General features: G+C 43.3%; 3 protein-coding genes and 1 long non-coding RNA gene across 7 annotated transcripts; 3 read left to right on the plus strand and 1 right to left on the minus strand.

Moving 5' to 3' along the window:
* Positions 1 to 2,360: 2,360 nt before the first annotated feature.
* Positions 2,361 to 6,887, plus strand: LOC100381837 (NHL domain-containing protein). 4 transcript variants are annotated; one of them, XM_008645738.4, is made up of 7 exons: positions 2,361 to 2,856; positions 2,968 to 3,048; positions 3,154 to 3,333; positions 3,934 to 4,104; positions 4,853 to 5,062; positions 5,364 to 5,452; positions 5,997 to 6,887. In XM_008645738.4, the coding sequence occupies exons 1-7, from the start codon at positions 2,748 to 2,750 to the stop codon at positions 6,690 to 6,692; spliced, it is 1,536 nt and encodes a 511-aa protein (XP_008643960.1). In that variant the 5' UTR covers positions 2,361 to 2,747; the 3' UTR covers positions 6,693 to 6,887. The 4 variants fall into 4 exon arrangements, with proteins under 4 accessions (XP_008643960.1, XP_008643961.1, XP_035814610.1 ...); XM_008645739.4 differs by having other exon boundaries at positions 2,388 to 2,856; positions 6,003 to 6,887; XM_035958717.1 differs by having other exon boundaries at positions 2,393 to 2,856; positions 3,157 to 3,333; positions 6,003 to 6,887.
* A 2,588-nt stretch (positions 6,888 to 9,475) lies between these two features.
* LOC100276488 (Fcf2 pre-rRNA processing protein) lies at positions 9,476 to 11,579 on the minus strand. Its single transcript, NM_001150262.1, has 5 exons — positions 11,149 to 11,579; positions 10,994 to 11,054; positions 10,532 to 10,606; positions 10,295 to 10,410; positions 9,476 to 9,808 (listed from the first exon to the last, which is right to left on the minus strand). Exons 1-5 carry the CDS (start codon positions 11,379 to 11,381, stop codon positions 9,700 to 9,702), a joined length of 594 nt encoding a protein of 197 aa, NP_001143734.1. The 5' UTR covers positions 11,382 to 11,579; the 3' UTR covers positions 9,476 to 9,699.
* Positions 11,580 to 11,788: 209 nt separating this feature from the next.
* LOC103627688 (aluminum-activated malate transporter 9) lies at positions 11,789 to 14,792 on the plus strand. Its single transcript, XM_008647981.3, has 6 exons — positions 11,789 to 12,520; positions 12,869 to 13,006; positions 13,093 to 13,362; positions 13,467 to 13,606; positions 13,691 to 13,837; positions 13,922 to 14,792. Exons 1-6 carry the CDS (start codon positions 12,118 to 12,120, stop codon positions 14,609 to 14,611), a joined length of 1,788 nt encoding a protein of 595 aa, XP_008646203.2. The 5' UTR covers positions 11,789 to 12,117; the 3' UTR covers positions 14,612 to 14,792.
* A 1,150-nt stretch (positions 14,793 to 15,942) lies between these two features.
* LOC103627687 (uncharacterized) lies at positions 15,943 to 16,827 on the plus strand. The gene is made up of 2 exons (XR_553782.4): positions 15,943 to 16,281; positions 16,444 to 16,827. It is a non-coding gene; the product is annotated as an uncharacterized lncRNA (long non-coding RNA).
* Positions 16,828 to 20,414: the final 3,587 nt, after the last annotated feature.

Below are 20,414 nucleotides of genomic sequence, written 5' to 3' on the forward strand. Positions count from 1 at the left end.
AGAGCTCAAACCTAGACCTAAATATGCAACTATGTGTAAAATGGTATAAGTGTGAGGTTTGCACTTCTAAATATGCTATGTAGGTCCTTTACAATGTTTCTAGTGCTTATGTTTGGGCTCTAACATATTTTGTATAGAAAAACATTTTTTGGGCTTGAGTTTAGACATATTACAAATCTTTTTACAAAGAGGTGAAAAAGGTATGATTCTACTATTTAAGCAATTGTTTTAGTTGTTAACTATGTTTGTCTAAGTGCTAGGGAACCTCTCAAGAAGAGTCAAAAGAATTTGGAGAAGGAGGTAATTGTTTTAGTTGCTAGACCATTGTTTTAGTTGCTAACTATGCTTCGTCCTGTTGTTGCACACACGATGTTGCTCCGACGCGATGATTTTTTCTCGATGTTTCGACCAACTGCTTCGCGCGCGGTCGAAATAAAGATAGCGGCCCTCCACATCAAGAGAGAGTAGTCCCATCGGCTAGGGACATCTCGAGAAGTAACTGATACACGTGATAGGAAACTGTGTCCCCTATTAAGGAGAGAGGGAATTAAGACACAACCGATGTAGGCAGCCTAAGCCCAAGATGCTCCAGGATATCGCCTTCTCGAATCTATGCTCAGCGTGCCCCACATGAAAAAAATTGTGTGTTTTATTGTGGACAAATTAAGAGAAGCTATATAAGTAGAAATTTTAGTGAATATAATATCCACTGGTGGTTCCAACTAAATCTCAAAATATTCTCATTCTCCGTCAGATACGTATGAATGTTTAGCAATAGATTAAGTTTATGATAAATTTATTTTGTCTTATCTCAGTCGTTTTGTTTGGCTGATGGTGTGAATGCTATGTGGACAGCGGAGTGTTCTTTATTACAAGCATCTCAAAATATTCCCATTACAAAACTTTCTAATAATTTATGGTTACAAGCATCTCACGATGTTGAGACCGGGATATTATTTATTTGCTCGATGAAATAAACATCTCAATATCTAATAAGAATAAAATTAATATTTGAATTAAAACTCACATTGTATGACACGTTTCCATATGTCATAAAACATTTTATATCATTTAAGGGATAGTTTAGGAACCACATTTTTTTAAAGAATTTTTATTTTTCCATATTTTTTCTTAGAAAAATAGGAATCAATTGAGAAAATGGAGTTTCTAAACTAACACTAAATATGGAGAAGCACGACGACAATGAAAACCGTGAAACCATGAAAATCGGTGCCGCTTCATATTTTAGTTTATTTTAATCTTAAGCTAACATAAATATCCCACATGTGTGATTATGCTTTATTAAAACATACTTTGTATTAAGTTAATCACAACTATGAGATAGTTTGTATAATACTGAATCATATAATTGGGCCTGTTTGGTTCAGCTTTTTTCTGACCAGCTTTTCTGAAAATCTGGCTGTGGTGAGAATCTGGTTGTGAGGAGAATCTAAGTATCATTACGATTACGTGTGGAGAAAGATAAAGTTATCCATAGGACTCAGGATCTAGAAAGTGACGGATTCCTACTATTACAACGACTCAACCGATTATGTGTTTATGTTGATTTTGGATGGTTTTTGCCGCAATGAATTTTATAGAAGCTGGCTGAAAAGCCGAGCGTTTGGCAATCCGCAGCAGCTTTTGGTGGCCAGAAGCTGCCAAAAGCCAAAACAAACAGGCACAATATACGTGGAAGCTATATTTCAGTCAAAAGTTTAAAATAAGTTTTGTCAGATCACGTCTTTTCTCTCTCCTACTTTGTACTACCTATCATATTTGTTTTTATCCTAATTCATGTGTGGATATAATTTATTGTATAAAAATATTTTCCCATTCTCTTCCTTAGTTTTAATATTATATCATTATTTTATTTGGTTGATATCTTAATTAATGACTATAGACTGAAGCTACTATAGCTCCTGGGTTGAAACTACCCCTAACAAATCTGCTTGAATCTTAAGTTACTTTCAGAATTTTTTAATGAATCTTACCATATTATTTATATATAGTCATATAGCAGATTTTATATTATTACCATATTATATATATGGCCAACTAAAAATCTATTCATACAATAGCTCTCTCATGGACTTCTCCTTCATCTTCCGAGTTGTCTTATAGCATCTGACCAGTTTACTCTTAATTGGTTATTTGTGAGCAATCTGTTTTTTCTCTATTTATTCGACGATATCATTGTAAATCTAACGTGTCATCTCTTACTGTCTATCTACATTACTCCTACATTATTATACTTGTGTTAGTTTATTAGCAAGCACCTCTACGCATACGCTAGTACACTAGCGATGTCGGGCCGTGCTAATGGAAACCGTGATGACGAGTGAACATCTGCATCACCCTCCGCACGTGACCCGCTCCACTCCCCTGCACGGCACTCTCTCTCATCAGTCATCGCCACCCCGACCACCGTCACGCGGACCTCTCTCCTCTTCCCCTCAAAACCCCACGAAATCGCCGAAAGCAAGTTGCGGCCGCAGCCCGCAGTGAACACAGCCCCGCTTCTCTTTCCCCCAACTTGTTCAATCCCCCTTCTCCCCTCCCGGAGCGCAAGAGAAGCTCGCATTCCTGGTGGTTTCTCCTCCCATCATCCGTCCTCGATCTGAGCGTTGTCTGCTTCCCTGCCTCCCTCCCTCCCCTTGCCCAGATGGCCGCCTTCCGTGTCTTCTAAATCTTCCGCCGCATCAAGCTTCCCTCACCTGTCGGCTGTCCTGCTGCTGCTGCTGCCAATGGCGACCAAGGGAGGCAACGCGAGGGGCGTCCCGGTGGGGGTGCTGCTGGTGGCCGCGCTCCTCCTTTGCTCCTTGGCTCCGGCTTCCGCGTCCTCGTACCCCGCAAGTGAGTGAGCGGCCGAGGCTCGGGTTCCTCTGGTTGCGCTCGCCTCTCGAGTCTCGCCCGGGGATGTTTTCTTGTGTTTGATTTGACGGGTGTGTTTCGTTGCCATCGCAGGGGTGGTGAGCGGGTTCCTCTCCAATGCGGCTTCGGCGGTGGTGAAGCGGCTGTGGTCGCTCAAATCCACCACCAAGATAGGTGATTGCTGAAATCTGTGTCTGCCTGCCGCCTTGTTCCTTCCCCGGTTCTTCCGATTCGTTTTCTTTTTCCTGAGACGTCACGTGTTTGCTTCTGGTGTTGTAGCAGCGAGCGGGGGCAAGTCGATGGTGAAGTACGAGGGCGGCTACACCGTGGAGACGGTCTTCGACGGCAGCAAGCTGGGGATCGAGCCCTACTCCGTGGAGGTCACCCAGGGTGGCGAGCTACTCGTAATGGACTCCATGAACAGCAACATCTACAGGATGGCGCTGCCGCTGTCCCGATGTGAGTGCGCTCTGGCTGACCTCCTCCTCCTCCTAGCCCCCCTTGAATCCGGCATGTTTTGCTGTTAGTCCCGAGGGCCCCCCGGCGCCCCGCTAATTATATGCTGCTATGTGTTTGGTGAAGTTGGTGCTGCCGAAGCTGTGGATTGGTTGGTGTCATCAATTCCGGCATGACCATTCTTTTGATGGCGATGTCTTTGTTAGCTTGCAGCCTGCACAGTCTACGTAATGCTTTTCAGTTGCTTTCAGCTATGCAAATTGGCTACTTCCATTTTCATGCGGTGTGTTCACTTGTAGAAATGTGGCCTAAAAAAAGGTGTCAATCCAATCTGTGCTACTTTGATGCTTATGCAATGGTATCCAATTTTGTCAAGGTGATGCTATAACTGTTTACCACTAAGAATCTAAGATGTGCGTCATTACATGCTGACCCCCTCTGTGTCTGTGATATAGACATTTGATCCAAGCAGTTGTACTGATTACCGGCGATCTACATCTTTCCTATCATTTTTTTATACCTGTCCATGTTTCATTCACCAGCAGATGCTTTTGAGTCGCACAAGATTTATCTCATCTACTGAAACTGTGTTGAACAATGCAGATAGCAGGCCAAAGCTTGTTGCTGGTTCTCCAGAAGGATTTCCTGGTCATGTTGATGGGAAGCTGCGAGAGGCGAGGATGAACCATCCAAAGGGATTTACAGTGGACGACAGGGGTAACATCTATGTGGCTGATGCCATGAACATGGCCATTAGAAAGATCAGTGATACAGGTAAGCTAAAATGTCCTGTGGTAGGGTAGATGCACATGGTTTTGTCTGTTCTTTGAGTATCCTATGTTTGCCTTTTTGTGTTTGCTGGTCTTGTCCGTCATGTATTCAGCACCTGGATCCAAAACTGCATTGCGAAAGATGATGCCTGTTAGGCAATGGACATTTTGTGGTCAGCTTTCAGTAAATATGTTTAGAGTATAGTCTCCGAACTGCATTGTGATGGCCAGATGAAATATTTATTTGAGTGCTAATTGCCTAAGGCTCATTTTTCTTCTCCCATAGACAAACCTGTCATTCCATTTTACAGAATGGAAGAGAAATCAAACGATTTGCTATTTTGCTGAAAGTTTTTTCAGAACAGAGTCGCTTTGGCATTCGAAAGACATCAGTGAATAACAAAACTGCAGTTTTGAATGCATACTTAGCGATTCGTAGAGACTATGTTCTAAAATCACATAGGAAATTTGTTAACTGATATTTTCTTATTTTCTAGCCTAATGTGTACCTTGAATACTGATATATACATATATATTGTTGACTTGTTTAGGCTTGTGTCTTTTTGCTCCAATACTATTTCTGCATGGATAAATTTTATTGTATTCTTCAAGTTCAAATTAGCTAGACGCATGATCCTAACTATGCTTGGATTTTGGATGTTTCTGCAATCATTATGCATACTTTCTCCTTATCTAATCTCTAGTAAAGAACGAGCTCTTGTCTGCCTGACATATTGTGTTATGATTCTTAGGGGTTACAACTATTGCTGGGGGGAAATCAGGCAGAGGAGGGCATGTTGACGGACCAAGTGATGAGGCAAAATTTTCTACTGATTTTGAAGTCCGTTACATTGGCAGTAGCTGCTCCCTTCTGGTGATTGACAGAGGAAACCAAGCAATTAGAGAGATTCAGCTCCACTTTGATGACTGTGTGTACCAGTATGAAGCTGGTTTTCCTCTAGGTATATTATACACTGCTCCTTTCCTATCGTAGCAGGCCTGGCATAGTGGTGAGACTGTCTTACTGAGTCACCAAGTTGCGGGTTCGAAGCAACCTCTCCGCATTTGTGGGGGAAGGCTTGTGTCAGTTTATCCCTTTCCTAGACCCCACTCACGTGGGAGCCTCTGGTATTGGGTCTGCCCTTTCTTTCCAGCAATCATTGCTGGAATGAAAAAGAAAAGCCTATGGTTAAAGCTTACAGCTTAAACATGTTGTTTAAACTCTATGATATGTCTGATCATATTAAGGTTCTATGCCTGCAGGAGTCGCACTGCTTCTCGCTGCCGCTTTCTTTGGCTACATGCTTGCACTGCTCCAACGCCGAGTTTTAGGGATGTATTCAAATGGAGATGTAAGTATGAAGTGCCTAGCACTTTATTTTTTTAAGGAAAAAAACATGTAACTTCCCTTGCAGATTGGTAAGGTTAGCAAATATGGCTAGGACTACAGTGGTCCGCGAGCCTGCTGTAACCCAGCAGGCCAGCACATGAATTTTGTTGTCATCAGTCTCTTGTCTCCTGGTATTGGTGTCCATCATCCATTGGCCTCGGTCTGGGTCCTCCCCACCCCCAAATGCATCCAGCCAGACAAGAATTGCTACCATGTGCCAAAAAATGATGTCTACATTAATATTGTTCTGCTTAATTCCGAGTGAGGGTAGAGTACTAAAACAACTTATCTTCTTGTTTGCTGTTATCCCCCCCCACCCCCCCCCCCCCCCCCCCCCCCAAAAAAAAAACACACACACACAGAAGGAACCGCACAGTTGTTCAGTTTTAGTTTATCCTTATTCGGATTGTCCAGTACTCCAGTTCAAAATTCAGTACTGGTCGATACTCTCCATCCTACTTGTATTCTCCTTGCAGTATATTGTTCTGAATGCAAATTTTATGCAGGAACAGGACCACGAGAGCCCAGTAAAAGCAAAATTAACCAGCATTCCACCTCCATACCAGAAGCCACTGAAGCCTTATGTTCACCCCCTGCTAATTCCAAATGACGACGAACCTGTGAAACAAGAGGAGGAAGAAGGGCTCTTCACGTCAATTGGCAAGCTTGTGGGTGGAGCAAAATCATCAATTGCAGAGATCATTGGCGCCGCATTCTCCAGAAAGAAGCGAGTGAACGTTCATCATCATCAGCTGGGTAGGCCAACCTCCTGGCCAGCACAAGAAAGCTATGCCATCCCGCGGGACGAGACCCCACCGCCGCTGGACACAAGGGCGCCCACCCCTCGCAAAAACTACGCCTTCATGTCCAAGGAGCCGGAGAAGATCCACCACATCCGGCACGGCCGGCCTCAGTTACATGGCTGGACCGGAGAGGCAGCACCTCAGCAGCAGCAGCCGCAGCAGGTGCGTCACCAACAGTACGTGCAACACCACAGGCAGTACTCGGCCGGGCCGCAGACCTACTACGAGCCGAGCTGCGATGCAACGAAGGAGATCGTCTTCGGAGCCGTGCAGGAAGGGGACACCAGCCGCCGTCCCGTGGAGATCAAGGCCGTGAACCATGGGGACGCGGCGCCGTACGAGCAGAACGGGCTGCGATTCCGCAGTAGTTATAGCGTGCGCTACAATGGCAATAACTAGTCGAGGAGCACTTCTGTAGCTGTAACTGTAAGGAGAGGAGCGATAGAGAGAGCAGTCGAGGGGAGTACAATCTCCTCATTGACAAGTGCAACAGAAAAGCTGGAATTTTGGTAGAAGAGCTTGGTGATAATGGTCATTGGACTCTTTACTGGCGGTGACATATATAAATATAGCGTGTATTTTTCTTGTTCTTCTTGGGTCTACTTCTATTTTTAATAAATCACCTTGCGTATAGGCCTATCTTTAATAAACAAAGTGTGTATTTATTATTTTATCAACTGTTTTTCGTTTTGAGTGTGTTCATAAATACTTGTTCATACTTGAATCTTACTATAGTAAAAAACTAAAGTTTTCTAAATCTTACTACATTAAAAGTTAATCTTGCTATATTAAAAGTTAGTTTTCTAAATATTGAAGATTTCTAAATCTTAAAACTAAACTTTTCCAAATTTCATTATATTAAAAATTAAAGTTTTAGGATACTCTAAATCTTACTACATTAAAACTAAATTTTACCATGTTAAAAAAAATAAAAATATCATAATTTTATATATTATTATAGTATGCGTGTATAAGTGAAACTTTACCTAACGATTATTGAACTATCTTCAACCATTATAGTAAAATGATTGAGCGATCTTCAATTATTATTGTGAAATGACTAATTGATCTTTAGTTATTACTGTAAAATGACGGAGTAAATTTCAGTCATTTCCGTCGAGTGAAGCTTCAGTCATTTCATTTTGATATGTACAATATATTAAATGGTTTAGTATATTTCGTATATATACATCCTAAACTTTGAGATTTACCTTCGTATATATACATCCTAATTTTTTAGATTTACCCACAGGAACTAAGAAATTTGAAGTGCCCTTGTTTCAAAAGAAAGGACAAGTTATTCACACCTAGTTTGGTGGTTAAAGGCGAATTAAGAGTTAAACTGTAGTAATTATGACTCCTGAATGAAAATAGAGATTTGGAAGCAGGGCCAGATTTGGGTACACGACCACCACGGCAACCCCTAGGGCCTAGGGCCCTAGGCCCCTAATCCGACGGGCTCCTTCCTATATCTTTCTTATATATTTATTATCTTAATTTTAACCCGCTAAATAATCTAAAAAAGATAAAAGACTGAAGTATAGTTTACCAAAAAAACATCAATGTCTTCTATTTTTTTTATATAAAAAAGAAACAGTTTTATTCTAATATACTTATTACTCATTGGATCTTATCCACCGTACTCTGAAAGAAACTTTTTAAAATTAAAATTATTGAAGAAGTATTTAAGGTCTACAATGTCTCAAGAACGACTTAATGATTTAACAACTTTATGTATTGAAAAAATATTGTTTGAGATTAATATTTACACCCTTATTGATGACTTTTGCATCAAGACATCTTACAAGAAACTTTTAAAATGTTGTACAAATAATTATAAACATTTTAAATTTTATGTTAATTTATACCGTGCATATTAAGTGAAAGAAATTATACTTATATAGATTTAAGTCCTCCAGGTCTCTAAAATATCAGCTAAAATTGTGTGCATATTAAGTAAAAGAAATTATACTTGTATAGAAGAGGCTCCGATATTTGAGTCCGTGCCAGGTCTCTAAGATCTAAAATGTCAGCTCCAGCCTTGTGGGTAAGTAGAGTAGCTACTACATAAAGTAAAAAAAGAAATAAGTGTATGTAGTAAGTGAAATGCATTTTGATCTCATTCGACGTGAATTTGTTGGGGGCGATGATTTGGACTGTGGAGTTGCCGCTAAGTGCTGGCACTGTAGTTAGAGCAAGACATGTGCGGTGTCTCGGCTCATGGGTGGCGGTGGCAGGCCGGCCAGGACGGCTGGCTGATTTGCACAATAGTGGTCTAGTGGACCGAGGCTAGCGTGGCAGCATCATAGCGTTTGACATTTTTCTTTTTACTACAGCTGGTCACGTGGGTCATCTTCATCTATGATGTATGGTCACGTTTGACATTTTTTTTTTACCTTTTGAATGCGCCGCAGGCACCGTAGTGTCTGAGGCGGTGACCGACTCGACGAGTGAACCGTAAAAGATGTTTGGTATGTATCAGCTCAGTGCCGAAAAGATTTAATTATATCTCTATCCTTATACGAATTATTACTGACTTCAAATTAGTTATTAAAGGTGTAGAAAATAGTATTAATATTTATATATAATATAAATAGCCATATTAACATGAATTGACTCGGCAGTACTCTCCGTCCACAAATTAGTTGTTTTGGATTTATCTTAAATCAATCATTATCAATTTTGATCCATTATACCAGATTGTTTATAAGATTTTACAACAATTACTAGATTCATCATGAGCTACCATAATATGTAATTCTTTTAATTTAAAATAATGTAATTATATATATATATATTGTTAATTAAAGTTTAAATAATTTGACCTAGGACAACCAAAATGACTAAATCATATGGAGGGAGGGAGTATGTTAAAACTGTATGTTTTTTTTATAGAAGACAGTAGTAGTGCTGTACTTTCCATTCCGATGGGTGGACAGTCAACTCAATTCACGACCCAATGTGATACCCTTACAGTGTGATAATTGGGGATCTAGAATCATCAGTACACCGCTGAAAATGAAAACATTTGGTAATAAAAATTCCGATTGAAAACATTCTCATGCAACATCTCTGTCCCAGATGGGCTCTCAAAAGCAAAAGAAAGATGAAACTGTAGATATGATCATAAGCAGACACAGCACAGCAAGAAAAATGAGCTGAGACAGTGCTTCTCCCATATATGAAGCTAGCTAACTTGAAAGAGTCTACCAACTCATATTTCTGAATTCCGCTGTTACAGCAATATTATAAAATTTATAGAAATACAAATCAATTCATCATGAAGTCCACAACACTACACTGGAACCAGAATCTATACTGCAAAGTTGAGAGAAAAGCACTAGAGCGACTTGAAGGCGTTCCTTGGTTCCCTCACAACTGGAGCACAAAGCTGGGCGCACCAGTCTCATTTTCTCCTATCCTTCGCCCTCTTCAGTGTTTTCTTGCCCTTGTTCTTCCACTTTTGGTTGCCTCCTGGTGTACGGATCTCCTGAATTTCCCGTACCTTGCGCATCCTGCATTTTGTTGGAGATCAATGCCACATTCAATTTCAGAAGAAGAAAAGAAGAAAGCACTGGCTGTGGAAAAGGTCCGGCACAATATCAGTTTTATTCTGTTCTCAGTTTGGGGTTATTTGAATTATCAAAGATGGGGGAAACGGCTAAGGTACCATGCTCTGGACTCTAAATGGAACAAGGAAATCGATTCTTGAAACTAGGATGCCATTCTGAATTTCTGTGTGCCGGAGCCTCATCTTCGAGTCCAGTCAACATAATACTTGCAGGGCTCTAATGTGATGTGTACATCTAGAATGGGTTTCTCTGGTTGCGACTATCCCCACATACATTTTTTTCCATATAATGCTATATAACTACATTTAATGAGTTGCTAGGGATCTGACAGGTCGCATCACATGCAACTGATACAGAAAATCTTGCACTGAAAAACAGGTCACTGTCCATTCATGTACATGCAAAAGTATGATGAGCAATAGAGCATACCTGTAGCTCTTAAGAGATTGATCTGATAGCAGCTCGTCCACCAATGTTGCCTTGCGTTCCCTATTTTTCAGCCTACTTGAGTAGAACTCAGATGCAGGCTCAACAACCGTACCAACCTAAAGCCAACATTGAAATATTCAGTACGTCAGCTACAGAAGAGCTAGATAAAGATTTCCACATATAAGGATTGATAAAAAATGCTGAATAAATCTGCATTATGGTGATTACTCTACTTACTTGGAAGTACTTGGGAAGGGCCTTGGACTTTCCTGCCCGCTTGAAGTGCCTTTTTGGGTCAATTACATGCCTCAGCTGCAAAAACAGATGGCAACCATACTATCACATAAGCATCCCAAAGGATAAACCAGGATCACTAAACACAGAATACCAATTGAGTTGAGATAGGCACATCTAACACTGCTTGAATCTCAAGTAAAACAATTCCAGTTCTTTCTTGCAAAAGTAAAAGAGCTTCGATCAGATGGTTACACTGTCAGATGGTTGCAGTAAACTGCTCTCCATGTTCGCCCTACTAGTCTCCTACACACTGATCCAAGGGCAGCTGCACAGGTATGTTTTGCTTGCTTTATCATACGTTGGTCCCGAATTTCTTGACAGCATATTGTCCGTTAATCCGTTTTACAGGCTATTATGGCATCCTACAGCTAGTAAGGTAACTGAATAGGAGTAACACCACACCTGCAAAATCTCGAGATCCTTCTTCAACTCGGGAGTGATGGTCGGCGCGGGCATGTCGAACCTGAGAAATGCAGCAGCAAAGCGCACATGAGGCCTACCATGCGGTCGCAATCAATCATGAAAACAAGGGTAAATTCCGGAAAAAAAAAACTGACCAGCCCTTGCCGGCGGTGTCCTTGACGTTCTTCCTAGCCAGCTTATTCAGCTGCCTAGGGTCCCTCGGGGGCACGAACAGCCCGTCCACGAGCTCGCTCGTGCGCTTCCAGAGCGAGCCCTGCGCGGTGCTCGGATCCGGCGCGTGGTCGATCTTGCTGCCGCCGCTGGTCGTTGCAAAGGAAGGAAGCTTGGGAGCCCATGACAGGCCGATCGGCGCCGCCGTCTCCGACATCGGGCGTAGCGCGGTGAGTTCAGAAACTATTACGTCTCTCGCCAAGGTATTGTGTTAATCCGCCGCCGCGGCAGCCGGCAGGGTTGGAGGTTGGACGGGAAAGGGAAGAAGAAGCGTGGCGGCGTGGCGGCCGTGGGACGGTGGGGGGAAAGCAGGGGCTGTGCTGTGAGACAGAGAGGAGACTAGGGCAGGAGGTTTAGCAGGCTCGTGCGTTCTGGGCCATCAATTCAATGGTTTCCGCGGGCCAAGAAAATTCTACGGGCCGTATTATGTGATCCCGAGTTCCGTGCGCGATGCCGTCGTGGCCTCGTGAGTCACACGGCGAGTCGACGACGGACGACCACGGCCACGGCCACGGCCACGGCTTGGTTTCATCAGAGTTCAGTAAATTCAGAGCTCAGAGCACAAAGACAGCAGCCTCTGTGTCACGTCGTCCCGTGTGGAGGGGCGCAAGACTCGGTTTAGGCCGCGCCTCGCCATCGCTGGTGCTCGGCTGCTCGCTGCTGTGTACCATTCGGAAACGAATCCGGACCCTGAACCACCTGAGACGAAACCAAACTCCGATAAAACAGGAGCTCCCGAGCACCCCAACTCTCCTCCGATCGATGCGCGCGCATCCTGTATCGTAGCGGACTGCGGACCTAACCGCGCCCGCCGCGTACGTTGTAGCGGGGCCGGAGAGAAAATAAGGCACGCCCCGCCCTGCGCCGCGGCCGCGCGATCTCTTGTCGAGGCAATGGGGGCGCTGCCGGCGGGCCTGCCGCCGCTGCCGCCACATCTGGGGACTCTGCGATCGACGCCGGATCAGCGCGGGGCGCAGGAGCCGCTGCTAGGGCTCGACTGGAGCGTCGCCGACGGTGACGGTGGCGCCGGGGAGCAAGCGGCGTGGGGGGTGGGTGACGGTTCCGCGAGGGGCGTCGTGGGGCGCCTGCGGCGGGCGGCCAGGGCGGTGCGCTCGCTGGTCGTCGAGATGTGGGAGTTCGCGCGCAAGGACCCGCGGAAGCCCGTGTTCGCGGCGAAGGTTGCCGTGGCGCTCGCGCTCATCACGCTGCTCGTCTTCCTCCGCGAGCCCAGCGATATCGCCAGCCATTCTGTATGGGCCATACTCACCGTCGTCGTCGTGTTCGAGTTCAGCATCGGTACGTTGCTGCACCCTTGCTTCGCGATCGCCGACGTTTCCTCTCTCTTTCCCGAAACCGTTAGTCGTCGCCGTCGCCGTCGATTCGAAATCTCGGTGCATGACTGAACCATGTCAAATTCCCTCTATGAAGATCATTTTAAAAAATCCCTCTAGGAAGATATATGGTCAGGTCACAATGTTTGCTAACCTTTGCAGCTATGTTTGATAGAGTTATATGCTACTAGGACATACTCATTAGTCATTACCATATTCCATGAGTCTGAACAACCTCACATAAATGAAAACATGTTTTACTTGTTTATTTTTACATATTCAATCTCTAACTCGGTTTTTTAATGTTAAACAGGTGCAACTTTGAGCAAAGGGTTCAACAGGGGATTGGGTACTCTTATTGCAGGGGGCCTTGCTCTATTGGTCGCTGAGCTAGCGGCACAAATGGGAAAATATGACATGTTGGTCCTCATCATAAGCACTTTTGTAGTTGGTGAGTACTGGAAATTGCTGAGATCACTAAGTGTATAATGATATTATGATATTTGGACGTATATAAAAATATTCTCTGATTACCAGCGTTCTGTGCCACCTTGACGAAGCTGCACCCCAAGATGAAACCATACGAGTATGGATTTCGCGTGTTCTTGCTGACTTTCTGCTACGTCACGGTCTCTGGGTACAACACGGGAGAATTCACGGCTACGGCTATAAGCAGATTTGTGCTGATCGCTCTTGGTGCCGCTGTCAGTCTCGGCATCAACATATGCATACACCCAATCTGGGCAGGAGAGGACCTTCACCTGTTGGTGGCCAGGAATTTTTCTGGTGTTGCAAAATCTTTAGAAGGTACGATGATCTTAGAAGCGAATGACTAGAAGGGTTTGTGTTTCTGCTGGCTCCATAGTTTGTTCTCCTATATACATCAAATCCAATCATACTCTCCATTGCAGGATGTGTTGATGGATATCTGGCCTGCATGGAATATGAGAGGGTTCCATCCAAGATACTCACGTACGAAGCATCTGACGATGATCCTGTCTACAGCGGGTACAGGGCAGCTGTTGAAGCATCAGCACAGGAGGAAACCTTGGTCAGTTATCTCTCGAAATGCACGCATCATCTACGATTGTTTTATTGCTTTTTTTAAGCAAAGCGTGGTGTCCTGTGCTCGCAGCTAGGATTTGCTATATGGGAGCCACCGCATGGACCTTACAAGATGGTGAAATATCCGTGGAAGAACTACACCAAAGTTGGTGGTGCGTTGAGGCATTGCTCATTCTCAGTCATGGCATTGCATGGGTGCATACTTTCAGAGATCCAGGTTGGCGCATCTCATCCAGCAATAGATGATCCACTCACTGACCACACGGATTTCCTTGCTAACTTTACCTTTTGCAAATTTTAGGCACCACCGGAGAGCAGAAAGGTTTTCTGTGCGGAGCTTCACAGAGTGGGCCAAGAAGGTGCTGAAGTGCTTCGCGAACTTGGGCAGAGAGTCAAGACGATGACGAAGCTGAGCTCTCCAAACATTCTTTCAGAAGTGCACTTGGCAGCTGAAGAGCTGCAGAAGAAGATCGATGAGAAGTCTTACCTTCTCGTCAATACAGAAAGGACTCACGATGGTGCCAGTGCTCCTGACAAGGATGAATCGCCCGAGAACGCCGCTGCCGATTCAGTGCACACGTCGACCAGCTTCGCTTCAAACCTGTACCTCAGCAGATACGATTCTTCAAACCCGTTTCTCGGCAGATACGATTCGGGATCAACGGCGGGCGGTTTATATAAGGCGCAGTCATCGTGGCCTGCTCGGCAATCTTTCCACCCAAGCCTTCCATTTGAAATTGAGGAATCAAGAATTTATGAGAGCGCAAGCGCCTTGTCGCTGGCCACGTTCGCATCGCTCCTCATTGAGTTTGTTGCCCGGCTCCAGAATCTTGTTGATGCATTTGAAGAGTTGAGCGACAAGGCTAACTTCAAGGACCCTGTGGAGGAACCTTCTACAATCAGCAGGGAGACTCCCGGGGTTTTAGCTAGAATACATAACTTTTTTTTGGTTCAAGTGACGAGGATGGTTAAAAAACCACCCAGGAATTGAGTGGATGGTCAAATGTGTACAATAGACAGATAACACTGTATATACATCATACAAGTATACAGCACTGTATATACACATGACAGAAGAGTACAACACAAATGGATGATTTCTGACAGCCCCCCGTAGAAGTAGAACGATATACCATACACAAGGGCAGGCTCTACTTAATAATGAATTCTAGAATACCAATAGCGTTCACTATTTTAGCTTTAATTTACGCATGTATTATCACAAGAGGAAGACGATTGACGAAGGCAAAGGCTGAAATTAAAGATTGCTAGTTTACATGAAAAGGATAAAGTATTTACCTCCTCTCCTTCTATCCGAAAACCCAAAGGATCGCACGACCTAGTACATAAAAGGCGAGCCATGCAACATGATAGATGTACATGCGAAACAATCTAGCCACTATAGTGATTACGCTCAAGATTCTTGTTGTACATGATGTGGCAGCTCTATCATGCACGCTCGGGACATGAGATCTCGCTCGAAGTCTGTGAGGTTTATCAAATTGATTGCCCCATCGAGAAATCAATGGTAAATTAAATTCATGTCTAATGATTGGATTCTCGTTGTACATAGAGCATGACTGATACCGGTGCTTCGACTTCGAAGCTGAAGTTGGCAATGACCGTGACAATTGGCCCTGTATGGCACAATTGTAAGACTCAGTGGCAGAACCCAAGGGACAACTAAAATCATGGTCTATGTGTGATTGGTTACCGTAGAAGTCGAGCCAGGTCCGTATAAGTGTATTAGTAGAACCAAGATGAGTTCGTACAAACACTTTTGTTTGGTTGTGTATATAAACTCGTGCAGATTAAATATAGATTTAGTTTGGTCGGTTGCACCGAATGTGTATTAGTGAAAATTGTATAAACAAATCTTTATATATTTATCATGAGTGATTTAGTTTTGTTAACAAAAATACGAGGAATACAAATATTAAATGGATTTTATATATTTTTTATTTTATAAAACATAGTATATATATATAGATTTTTATATTTGCTAATTACAACAAATGCACCAGAGTTCTACTAGTTAGTCTCCTTTATGTAGCGTTTTCAGTCTTGTAGAGGGGGTTGTAGGTTCAAAACCTCACTTACACACAATTTTTTGCTATTTTTCCTGATTTAGCTACCAGGTCGGTCGTGCCTGGGCCGCGGCACGCGGGCTGATCAGGCATGACCCGATTATCCGTCAAGCCTAACGGGCCCGTGCCGGGCCGGGTCGGACCGCCCGTTTGGACAACTATAGAGATACGTAAACCAAACGGACAATGCTTTGAGACTCCGTTGGTTCAAGTGCATGAGTAGAGAAGCCAACCAATCACGTTGGGTATGTAGAGAAGCCAACCAATCACGTTGGGTATGTATCTGATGTGTTGTATCGGCTAAGGCCATATTCGTTTGATCCCAAAACCATAGCGATTGGAGAGGATTTTGACTTGTAGGGGATTTAATCCCCCGCAATCCCAATGGATTGACACAAAACTAACAGGGTCTAAGTGTGAAATTTGCCAAGAGTGTACTGTTGGCTGAGGAACGTCTCTGGCTCGATGTTCGACAAGAAGAAACATCTTCGTCTCTGCGTTGGAGAGATTGCAGCCGTCTCCTCCAGATCCGTTGTTCCCCGTCTTGGATCCGTGCTTAAGTCATCTGCTCCAGGTCTGTTCTCTTCTATTCACAACTCGTCTTCAATCTGTGCTCGCGCCTCTTCTCTTCCTCTCCCTGTCTTCCCTGCCCATCTACTCCATCCGCATGGTGAGGTCCGACGCCATGAGCTCGGACGCTGCTCGCTCCAGTGCTAGTGACTCGACAAGCTCGCAGGCCGCACGCTGTCCATCGCAGAGGGAGATTCTGCTGCTGGGTGCACACCGTCCATTCGACCAGGGATCTTCACCCACCGGTGAACACCGCTCATTCTTCAACATCTCCGGCGACCATGGGGTCGGCGGCGCTGGTGTGCGCAGCCCCTTCGTGGCCCCAGGGCGTTGGTTTCATATGTGTATGGTTAATTTATGTGACCTGTTCTGCAGCAAGCTGGGGTTTAGTAAAGTGCATGTTTCAGTTTCAAGTTTCAGTTATAGCAATCTTCAGTTATAGCAGTATCTGAAATTTTATCTATTCTGTATCTAAAATTTTATCCAGTTCTATATCTAAATGCAAGTTTCAGTTATAGCAATTTGAAATGACGACCAGTGCGTTTCTATAGAGTGCAAGTTTCAGTTCAGTAGTTTCTGCGTTCATAGTGATCATGAAAAAGTAACATGTGTGCAGTTTTTCAATCAGTGATGCGGACTGCAAGTGAGGTTTGAATTGGTTGAGTAACTTGTTCTACAACAGTTGTTTAGTGTGTTTCTTCAGTTCACTAATGCAAAATTTTCTTCATTTTACTAGTGCGTTTGTTCAAGTTTTCAGTTCAGTAGTGCGTTTCTTCAGTGCACCGTCACTAGTCCATTTTAGTCAGTGCGTTTCAGTTATAGCAGCCATGCAAGGAAAGTGATTTGCAGTTTCACTACTGCGTTTCACTAGTGTGTTTCAGTTTCAGCATGCGTTTCACTAGTGTGTTTCAGTTTCACCAGTCCGTTTCAGTCTCACAATGATGTCGTGCATATATATACACTAGAACATGAGGCGCCCGTAAAACATGAGGCGCCCATAATTCATAAACAGGAAAGCAGAACCAGCCATCTAAAAGAACATAAGAACTCTAATTAACCAATGGCACATAAATAGGAGGACCTGAAGCAGATTCGTACCTTGAGGAAAGCGTGAAGGGTACAAGCAGTGGTTGTAGCAGCTAGGAGAGAATTGAGAAACATGGCAAGCCATTTCCAGATAAGCCATAAGGATGATGTACACCCTTGATTTTTGTCCATAAATGAAGTTAGTAGGCCAGTCTACTGGCCAGAGAATTATATCCTATGAAAAATCATCAATTCAAAAAGAAGGTATAAAACAAGCACGTAACAAGAAAAGAAGTGCACACACCTGAATCAATGCCGTGAAATTTGGAGATCCCAATGTCTTGTGTTGCTAATCGGACATGGCATATATACATATTTCAAATTGCAGATACAACATTGATACAAGCCACAACTTCATCATAATAAAGGGAGAGAAATCACTGCCACATTACTCCCCTAAAATTGTCGCCCAAAAAATAAGTGCTGAAACTACATCTCTACCATCTCAGATTGTCCTATTGCATGGAACAACAGGTTACTCCATACCATCATCTGCCAGGTTCACAATTTTTCCCCTGGGCTACCTTACTCCATACCAAACAAACTAACAATGATGAGGTCTGCCCAAACTCAGCCTCAATCTCTAAACCTTCCTGAAAACAGTGGCGGCAATTAACAGATGGGCAGAACAGATGGCATATGCAAAAAAGGAGAAAAACCATCAGGCAGAACACATGTCAGACGCTAGATGGCCAGGAGCAAGCCAGGGGAGGCAGGCGGCGCGTCTGCCGCTGGCCTAGAGTAAAAAGAGACAGATCAAGCCATGAAATGCACCACTATCTGACATGTGAGAATTTAACAATTTGTTACACAACTAATATCTTGCACTGGACAAAAAATTCAATTAGTTATTTCGTTGATAAATTAGTTCATATGGTCTATTCCTGTTGGTGTTTGCTTCAAGTGGTGGAAGATCGTCGTCTTCATCAGAACCTGGCTCCTCGTCAATCTGGACAGTAGTTTGTGCTTGTGTTCCTGCCTCTGAAGCTTCATTCAGAGTTGAGTTGAAAATAGCTGGCCTAATATAAGAAGGGACGAACCAGTTTCCGGATGCCAAGTTAAGCAAAATTCAGCAACACTGAGACAAATGTACACAGATTGATATTTTATAAGATCAGTTAGTAGCTTAGGATCTCTAATCCTAGTATTGTTTTCCCTCTGTCATCACTACAAAGTAGAAAATACAACACAAAATTCAGTTATATAAAAATAATTCTTTCGTGGATAGTTGATCAGGTAAAAGGTATATGTGTTGTTCAAGTCTATTACTCAGTGACCCTTTCTTTTTGTTATGAGGCAAGTGAACTGTAAATCCCAGATGCAAAGAATTAGATAATCAATGTCGAGAGCTTGTTGTGAAAACAATTTTTTGGTTGAATGCCGATGACATGACACCGGACCCGTTGCGCGTAGTACAGAAGTAATTAAACCGTCGCTCAACAACACAATGCCATATGGTGATATAGTTGCATACTCAACCTAGATGGGTCTTCCATTGATTTTGCCTAACATTGGCCACTCAACGGAACCTTTCAAAACAGGTGGCAACCAAAGCAATGGGTGCAAATTATCCCGTATTGATTTTTCCTTTTATTTTTCACGAGACTCAGAACAATTAACACGAAGGAAACCATTCACCATGTGCATAAAAAGAAATGCATTTGGTTACCATTTCTTGAGGCATGAGGTAGACAAATTGGTCATGCCAACAGTTGGTCATGCACTCATGCATTAAACTTTCCATCAGTGACATGACAAGTTTAGATCCTAAATAATTTATCCAAAAGAAGTCCCCCATACAGATATACCAAATAAAGCATCTTTTTTCACAAGCCAAAAGTTTTACTCCCACAGTTCCAAAATAGTATTTGTTTTAGCTCTTGATTTTTATGTCTATATTCAAATGATGATGAATGTAGACACATATAGAACACACACACACCAAATATTGTATGAATCCACTAAAAAACCAAAACGAATTTTATTTTGGGACAAACAGAGTATTTTCTTGGGAGTTTAACATCTGGTGTTGTTATAAGCTAAAATGAGAATTAAAGAAATTTGCGATTTGGGGTAAAGATCCTTTTTGGCGCCATAATGTGAGGCATTCCCTCCCCAACTTGATTCAGAAGGCGAATAAAAGAAACTTGCTATTCGGGGTAAAGATCCTTTTTGGCGCCATAATGTGGGGCATTCCCTCGCCAACTTGATTCAGAAATTTAGAGCTCCGTGGCTGTGATATCTAGAGTTAAGAGCATCAGTTTGGTTGATCAGTTGCCTCACCATTTCCACAGATCCAAGGATGGCCTGGCAAGCATTTATTTTAGTTTCGCCAGTAAAGATCTATGAATATGGCGATTCCTAAATAACTCAAAGGAGCATAACCTATGCTGGAAAAAGTGCTAACAGCTGGACAACAACAGCTGAATTGCCTGAAGATAATGTAGGCAACATTTAAGACATACTTACGCAGTATTTCATGGGCTTCCATACGCTCTGAAGGACAAAGGCAGGGCATCTTTCTTATGAGGTTCTTCGCACTTTCAGACATCTTAGGTCATGGGTCCGAGTCAAAATTGAAAGTCGCCTAGAGGGAGGGTGAATAGGGCGAAACTGAAATTTACAAACTTAAACACAAACTACAAGTCGGGTTAGCGTTAGAAATATAATCAAGTCCGAGAGAGAGGGTGCAAAACAAATCGCAAGCGAATAAAGAGTGTGACACGCGGATTTGTTTTACCGAGGTTCGATTCTTGCAAACCTACTCCCCGTTGAGGTGGTCACAAAGACCGGGTCTCTTTCAACCCTTTCCCTCTCTCAAACGGTCCCTCGGACCGAGTGAGCTTCTTCTTCTCAATCAAACGGGAACAAAACTTCCCCGCAAGGACCACCACACAATTGGTGCCTCTTGCCTTGGTTACAATTGAGTTGATCGCAGGAAGGAATCAAAGAAGAAAGCAATCCAAGCACAAGATCTCGAAAGAACACAAGCAAATCTCTCTCACTAATCACTAAGGCGATGTGTGGAATTTGGGAGAGGATTTGATCACT

This window comes from Zea mays, chromosome 5, assembly GCF_902167145.1.
Source record: "Zea mays cultivar B73 chromosome 5, Zm-B73-REFERENCE-NAM-5.0, whole genome shotgun sequence".
Lineage (NCBI taxonomy): Eukaryota > Viridiplantae > Streptophyta > Magnoliopsida > Poales > Poaceae > Zea > Zea mays.

Coding starts and splice junctions, on each gene's coding strand:
- LOC100381837 (XM_008645738.4), top strand. CDS start 2,748: ATGGCGACCAAGGGAGGCAACGCGAGGGGCGTCCCGGTGGGGGTGCTG. Junction 2,857..2,967: donor CGCGTCCTCGTACCCCGCAA/GTGAGTGAGCGG, acceptor TTGCCATCGCAG/GGGTGGTGAGCGGGTTCCTC. Junction 3,049..3,153: donor CAAATCCACCACCAAGATAG/GTGATTGCTGAA, acceptor CTGGTGTTGTAG/CAGCGAGCGGGGGCAAGTCG.
- LOC100276488 (NM_001150262.1), bottom strand. CDS start 11,381: ATGTCGGAGACGGCGGCGCCGATCGGCCTGTCATGGGCTCCCAAGCTT. Junction 10,411..10,531: donor CCCTTCCCAAGTACTTCCAA/GTAAGTAGAGTA, acceptor TGTTGGCTTTAG/GTTGGTACGGTTGTTGAGCC. Junction 9,809..10,294: donor CAATCTCTTAAGAGCTACAG/GTATGCTCTATT, acceptor AACAAAATGCAG/GATGCGCAAGGTACGGGAAA.
- LOC103627688 (XM_008647981.3), top strand. CDS start 12,118: ATGGGGGCGCTGCCGGCGGGCCTGCCGCCGCTGCCGCCACATCTGGGG. Junction 12,521..12,868: donor CGTGTTCGAGTTCAGCATCG/GTACGTTGCTGC, acceptor AATGTTAAACAG/GTGCAACTTTGAGCAAAGGG. Junction 13,363..13,466: donor TGTTGCAAAATCTTTAGAAG/GTACGATGATCT, acceptor TCTCCATTGCAG/GATGTGTTGATGGATATCTG.